Source organism: Denticeps clupeoides, chromosome 15, assembly GCF_900700375.1.
Source record: "Denticeps clupeoides chromosome 15, fDenClu1.1, whole genome shotgun sequence".
NCBI classification, from domain to species: domain Eukaryota; kingdom Metazoa; phylum Chordata; class Actinopteri; order Clupeiformes; family Denticipitidae; genus Denticeps; species Denticeps clupeoides.
Genome location: NC_041721.1, coordinates 16,402,311 through 16,409,635, shown reverse-complemented (window position 1 = coordinate 16,409,635; position 7,325 = coordinate 16,402,311). Strand labels below are relative to the sequence as shown.

The 7,325-nt window shown below is 41.9% G+C and overlaps 1 protein-coding gene across 1 annotated transcript; it reads right to left on the bottom strand.

The window, feature by feature from the left end:
- Positions 1-718: 718 nt before the first annotated feature.
- cldn10a (claudin 10a) lies at positions 719-3,835 on the bottom strand. Its single transcript, XM_028954325.1, has 5 exons — positions 3,603-3,835; positions 2,141-2,302; positions 1,843-1,924; positions 1,143-1,247; positions 719-898 (listed from the first exon to the last, which is right to left on the bottom strand). Exons 1-5 carry the CDS (start codon positions 3,820-3,822, stop codon positions 769-771), a joined length of 699 nt encoding a protein of 232 aa, XP_028810158.1. The 5' UTR covers positions 3,823-3,835; the 3' UTR covers positions 719-768.
- Positions 3,836-7,325: the final 3,490 nt, after the last annotated feature.

Sequence of the window (7,325 nt, the reverse complement as noted above, 5' to 3'; positions counted from 1 at the left end):
AAGCTTAGACAGTGTCCAGTTCTCCCAAACCATGTGACTGTTTATGGAAGTGATCTTTGCCCGCTGGTAAAAGGCTATCTAGCTCCACGTGAGGTTTAGGTTTCCAGTGATCATGAGGTGGAGATAGATGGCGGCTCTCAGTAACTTCCGACACGATTTCAGACCATGGCCACAGTGTGTGCCATGCCGAAATGTGGGGATGGGGTTTGGTGTTCTTAAGAGTCATTTTGCACATCTTTCATGAATAGCCATAATGGAGAACAAACACCTCCATGGATGCAAAACAATTTGTTGTCTGAGTGGAATGTTAATTTCAGTTCAGTGTATAGATATTGATCATTACGCCTCCTCATCTGTTGTGTCACAGAGAGGCCTGTGTTTACTTTCAAGGTGACCTGCAAGTAATATTTGTGGCTTTTGCTGCCAAGCTGCCCAGATTTTTTTAAAAAAGCTTTATTGGGTATCCTTCATATTTCTTTCAGTAGAATGGCTCAGTGTCACACACTCTATTTCAGAATAAGCAAGCAAGTCGGGATTCCATATGTACATGTAAGCAAATATGTTTCTGATCGATTACCATATCCTGGATCAGATTCACTGCTTACACCCAAACAATATAGCACACTTCCATTTAAAAGAATTGCTTCATGAACAGGGAGGATTTTTCAAATATCTTCTATCTTATCAAATATAAAATTGTAAATGGGAGATGGTTGGTTGCCATAGATTCAGTTTGTAGGTGTTTCAGAGACTGCAACATGTGTTTTTTCAGACATAAGCATTTTTCCCAAATTGCCTGGAGGAACCAGCCTGGTACAGAGGGCCATTGGAGGGCTTGCTGTGCTTCTGACGAGATGATATGAAGGAGGCAGCTCCATTGTAAGAGAACTCTGCTCGACTGGAAAATGGAAAGAACTTTGGTCAGTGCACCAGCAACTAAAGAACCACCAATGAAGAAGGTCAACCAGCGGTGTTCCTTCCTATATAAGGTTTAGGTTGTCCAAGATTTGCAGATTGACTCTGAAAGGTTCTGTTCTTGCTTAGTGCATTTTTCTAATTATGTCCAACATTTGAAATTAATTGTAATGTGGATTTAATTAAAAATGCTGTAAAATCCAGAAGTACCTCCCTATAATCAATACCTTAAAGAGAAGCCTCCTGTCAGCGAGAAGCAGAAAATGAAACCTCCTAAGATGCAGAGAGCTGAGCCTGCCCAGCCGATGAACAAGGCCGCTCCCAGCTCAAACCTATTACGGCAGGAAGAATCAGACAGAGAAAACCATGACCTCCCTGTGACACATTGTCCCTGTGGCTATAATTTTACAGTTAACTGATGTACCTAAATGAAGGACTGTCTCTTATTTTCAAAATCAGTGTGCAAAACTCCTTCCTTAGTGTGAAGAGGTCAATATAAATAATCAAGATGGTCATTTTCAAGTCATTGACATGAAAAACTTTGCGGGTTTGAGTTCCATTAGAATAAGAATAAGGAGGCATGAGGATTAGGGGTCATGCAAACTAAATAAATAAGAAACATACTAATAACATTATTTTATGAGCCGTGATGTGCCCATTTGGTAAAGTGGTTATGAGAGAGATCTAAACATTCCCTAGAAATGACGAAAAACTGACAGCATACTTCTGTAAGGCTGCTATAAACCCCAAACAAGAATTGGAACAGAAATAACAGAAACATCTGGGTTCCCAACCTGGTATTCTTGAACCCCTGACAATATTCTTCATGAACTCATTTTCTCAGTGTGGGACGCCATAAGCTTTTCAGCCCTCAAAATACGTGAAACTATAAAACAACCTTAAAGTAACAGGATTGGAAGTACTTACTTCTGTGCGACAAAGAGTGGGTCAAAAAACTCAGAGGTTATCCTGTGAGCATAGAGAGAGCAGGCCGTCAAACAGCAGATGCCTGCGTGGAGGAGAAAGAGAATTCAGACAAAACAACATTTTCAACAGCAACATCTTCACCTGACCCGCGCACCATAACAGTCCTTCAAAAAGTAAAAACAAACCAAAACGGGTCTTTGTGAATAAATATGTACCAAGGACATAGAGGAAAGAGTTGCAACCTTGAACAAACATTGTTTATGGCATTTTCATTGAAAGATTCTGCTGAAACAAGTACCATTCAGAATAAAGTGCAGTCCTGAAAGGCAGGTTATCCTGGCCTTAGTGGTCTCAGACCCACCGATCTTGGTGCATTTCATGCCCACCAGGGCCAAGACAGCCCCAAAGAATCCCAAACACACCGCAGATATCATCAGTCCCCTGCACACCTGAATGTAGCCTGCGAGATGAGACAGAGAGAGAAAGACAGCACATGGTTCAGATGAAGGTCATCCTCTAACCTCATCACAGACTAAACAGACCAGATACTTCTACTTAACCGCTGATGTCCTTCGTTCATAATATATATGCTCAGCTCGTAGCATGGTGGTGTTTAGATACAGTACTGCAGAAAAGGATTGTCCAATAGCAGATTATAAAAAAGACGTTTTTAAACATACAACACATAGTGGCACCTTGGCAGACCGGGATTCGAACCTGTAACCTTCTGATTACGGGGCCGTTCCTTAACCACTAGGCCACCACTGCCCCACTTCGCCAGTTTGGCTCCAAAATGTCTACACATCCATGCTTAGAAAGAAGCCAGAAATGCTTTGCATTGACCTGCCAGTCCAATATAGTTTTCCAGACTTGCAGACTTTTGCTCCTAGGATGTCATACATGCCCTGAAAAAAACACGGGTTCAACTTAACAAAATAACTGAAGCTATCTGTCACACCTAATATTTTTGCTTTGCCGTAACCCATAGACTAGTAGACAGGACTGCTATTTTGCCTGTCGCCTCATAATTATTACTAAAAAAAATGTTTTGCAATTACTTTAAAAAGTTTTACCAAGCCAGCATACTTATTGCACTTAAACAATGCTATAAAACCGCTTTGGACAGACACAGAGGACCTTTTTAATTAAAATAACAAGGTATGTAATGATGATAAGGTTCAAATGCAGGCGAACTGGAGGAATTTAGTGTCAGGAGAAGTCTAATGTAATACCACAAAACACGAAGGCAATGCACATTTGTCCTGACACGCTCTCACCCTCTCACGGCTGAAAGATAATTGGCAGTTCAACAGTTCACTGCTACCTTGTTAAGAGTGTCTTGGAAAATTGGGCCAGTTAGCAAATGCTTTACGCTGCATATGTTCACCTATGTGTGTCTGCTGCAGCGAAGGCTGCATGTTCTAGCGTGGGAGGGTTTTTTTGGCATTTTGCGCTCAGATGGAGCCGTGGTCTGTGGTGTGACAGCTGCTGTTATTCAGCCAGGGGAGCTTAGGGCTATACGGTTCCACACACTCTGTTCTCTTAATCCTATTAGCTTTTATAACAAGACAGGAGCCCAGAGGAAGACACCGGTAAAGTTTTGGAAAGTACCATTAACGCAGATGTTCTCAGGTAAACACGAACACATGATCACATGAAACATGTTACATGCACGTGTCAACATAATATAATAGCCAAACACTCATATATAGAACACACAAACTATTTCACACACACACACACATCCAGGTTGAACAGACCATCCAGGGCCAGCATAGAAGGGAAGTCCTTGCAGTTAGAGACACCGGTGGAGTCCGTCACACACGTCTTCCACAAGTTGGACCAGAAGGTTGCCGTGGTGATGACCGTCCCGTCCACAGAGGACACCTTCCAATAATCTGTAGGAAGTGTCGACGAAGTGAGGACCCATCCTGAAATGGTGAAGATAAAGGCAACTATCTCTGTAGCCATGTTCCCCATTTTTCAGTATAGCTCAATTGTAAACAAAGGGGGGATGATGTGACAAAGACATGGATGGGGGACAGTCTGCGGGCTGGAAATGCCGAGTGCCTGTTTGCGACCCCACCGGCTTGGTTTATATTCACCTGGGAGGAGGGCTCTGTCCCCAAAGCCTGCCCAATAGCCCTTTTGTGTCCACATTTTCCCGACGCTGAGACACACACACACATCACTCCACAGGAATCATTTGAACTGAATGGCTAGAGGGAAAAGGTCACTGAATTAGATCTGCAGGATGCTGACCTTATTGGAAGGATCTGACATGTATGAAAGAGGAGAGGAAATAAGCACAACTCTGCAAAGAACAGTCCGATGGGAAGCAGAAAGTTTCATGATCTGGGGAGTTAGGGGAGATGAAAGACCCCATAGAAACTCTTGTGAGGGGAACACACCATGCCACTGAAACGCTGCACTCCCTCTTGGCTGACGGCTGAGAAATATGTTAAATGGATTTATTTTTCAAGTAAACTTGAATGCTGAATACTGAATAAAACAGCAGATCAGTTTTATGACTCTGAATAAGTCCAACCTGTAAGGCAAACCAGCAGAAGCTGATTTGGTGAGGATTCTGCTGTGCTTCACTTTAGACACGTGAGGGCAGCAATAACAAAGTGCTGGAGACATGGTGAGGTCGGAGATGCGATCAGCAACACAGAAGCATAAACCACAAAACACTAGATTTGCGGAGGGATCGTGAACAGTGCTGTGGCACTCAGACCATGCTGAAGACGGGAAAAATCGATTTATGAAAGCCATCTGAGGACAATGTCTTCTTTTCATTCTCCCACAATTCAGAGTTGACTGTAATTGCATGGCTCATTTTATTCAGCGGTTTTAGGGAATATGCCTTTACAACGTCTTGTTAAACCTACCAGAGCATTTAATCACAATCTCATGTCCCCATGGCCACGTTTCCATAAAAATCTTCTGCTCATTTAATTATTCACAGCAACAGACATTTTAAGTAAGGGCGGCCAAACATTTGAATGCCATTATAGAGAGAAATTAGTACCAATAAGGTACTGTAAATATTAAGCACCCCATATATGCTTAGTTTTCAGGGGTCATGGTGAAAACCGCTGCCCTCACATTTTAACTTGCCAGCATGACTAATTCGTTAAATCTCAGAAGGGTCGCTGATGGCGTACACAAACCTGACCGCTTCCCCCAGCTTTCATAAACACACACAATCTCAAGTGTTTCAAAGTTATGTGAGTTGGCGAGGCGGAGGCGTAAGGGAGTGCTCCTAATAAATACTACTTCCGTGAATGAGGTCAACACGGGCGCCTGATTACAAATGGCGATTAGCACATAGCGTGCTGCAACCTGGAGCCAGAGGGAAACTGCAGCGCCGCTAATTGCTGCCCTGCAGGTGTAGCTGTTTTTTGGGTGAGGGTGGGGCTGTTGCCAAGCAGCGACAAGCTTTGATGATCCACATACATTGACTGCTGTCATGACGACACAGCATCCCTCTGGATGTTTTGTATGGGAGCCAAGCAGGACGGGAAAACATTTGGCTGTTCACTCAGCTTAAGCTTTAGGCCTTAATTTCCTTTAATTTACTTAAAAGGTTCTCTCCATTAAAAAGGTACATACAAGAAGCAAATTTAATGTTTGCTGGATCTGGGCTTTTATTATATTATATCAAATCTATTATTTACAAGATGGTAAATAGAAGTGAATATATATATATGTCTAAGTCGTAATGCAAAAATACATGGCTTCTTTTCAATTAAAACTTCAAAAATCACTGTGTATAACTTTTAGGCCATTTTGTTGTAATTAGATTAAATGTATTGTGTGTGTGAAATGAACTATGTGCTCTGTGTGTTGCTGTCCTGTCACATTTATCACTTTTTTCTTGATTATTTAGTGAGCTGGAACTGTACGGGCCCCAAATTAGCTATATATGCAATATATGAGTATATGTGTCAATGACTGACCTGAATCACACATGCAGTAAACTATAACATAGTCTTTGAAGAGAGATGTCACGTGGCGGGAAGCCTAATTTTACTTCACAGACCAAATAAGTTTCAGCTCACACAGAATAGACAGAACATAGGTTTATGTGTTCTTTTTATACTTTTGGGATATTTTGAATATCAAAGTCATCCAAGGTGGAACAGAAGAGTTCCACCTCGACAAGTGGAATCACTTCATTTGTGAGCAATTATTCACAAGAAAAGCATGCAGTGATACTAAATGTAACTCAGTAGCCCAGTTACGTCCAGCAACTATCACATATTAATCCTATTCTTCTACACAATCACCAGCATTTCAAATTCACTTTCTTCAGATAAAGGTTTAGGTCATTGTTTGTAACATGTTTACAACATGAAATAAATCATTCTGTCAGTTTTCACACATTCTTTAGCGTTTACTCTTTCTTGAGTGTTAAAATTCTGTCATAATTCTGTGGAACACATAACTCCTTCAGCTGAAGCATTAAACTAATCACAAGATTCAATTAGCTGAAGCAGGTCTGATTTTCCCATCTAGATGTTATAATCCCTGCCTGGCATTCCAGCCTCAGGTCCTGCAAGCTCTGTAATGAAGGGAGTTAACAGCACTGCACCTTTAACTATGACGCAGTAACCCGGCTTTTATTGGCCGTGCAATGTAATTATAAAAACAACACACAGGCGAAGGGCTGAGGAATGTGCATGTCTCTCTTCCTGGGGTTCGGAGGATGAGAGACCCCTCTGTACACCGCAGCCCTTCGTACAGCCTCAGAGTCGCGCCGTTCATCTGTCACCAAGACCTTTATCAGCGCCGAAGCCACCTGGACTTCCTCTCAATGCACACCTTTCATCTGTCTATTCTTTCACTGGCTTATCTGTTCTATTTTAGATACCAATCATTTTCATGGGCCACATTTTCAGGTTTGAAACTGTTTACTGTTTTTGGCATCAAGCAGACTGGTGTCAGATTATTGCTTCCAGGTCAGACGGCTCACTAGCAGGCCGACTGGGGTGAAAAAAATGAACCACAGATGGTCGCCATGGCGCTGCTGTTTATTATAGTCCTTAAAAGAGATCCAGATGACAACCCCAGGCTTAAGGGAACACATACTACTGTGCCAGATCAGATCACAAACACCGGATAACAAAGAGTTTGTTGAGACTGTGGGTCTAATACATATCACAGATTATTTACATACTGCATGCAGTGTACTGTCCTCAGATGACTCTCAGATGCACACAGATACACACATCATTTCTATTAAGATTGACAGATAGGTACAGGTACTTTATTAATCCCATGGGGAAACAAATACAAACATTGTACAGAGGACAATTGGACATGGACAACAGACACAGCAGTGTGGTGTCTAGATGTTCGTAGTATAACGCACAATATTGAAGGTACTGCGTAAATAAATGTAAATTCCATTATTTCATAAGAAAGATACCTTAAGCATTTTCAATTAATCCTGCCATCTTCAACCTGAAAGACAGAAG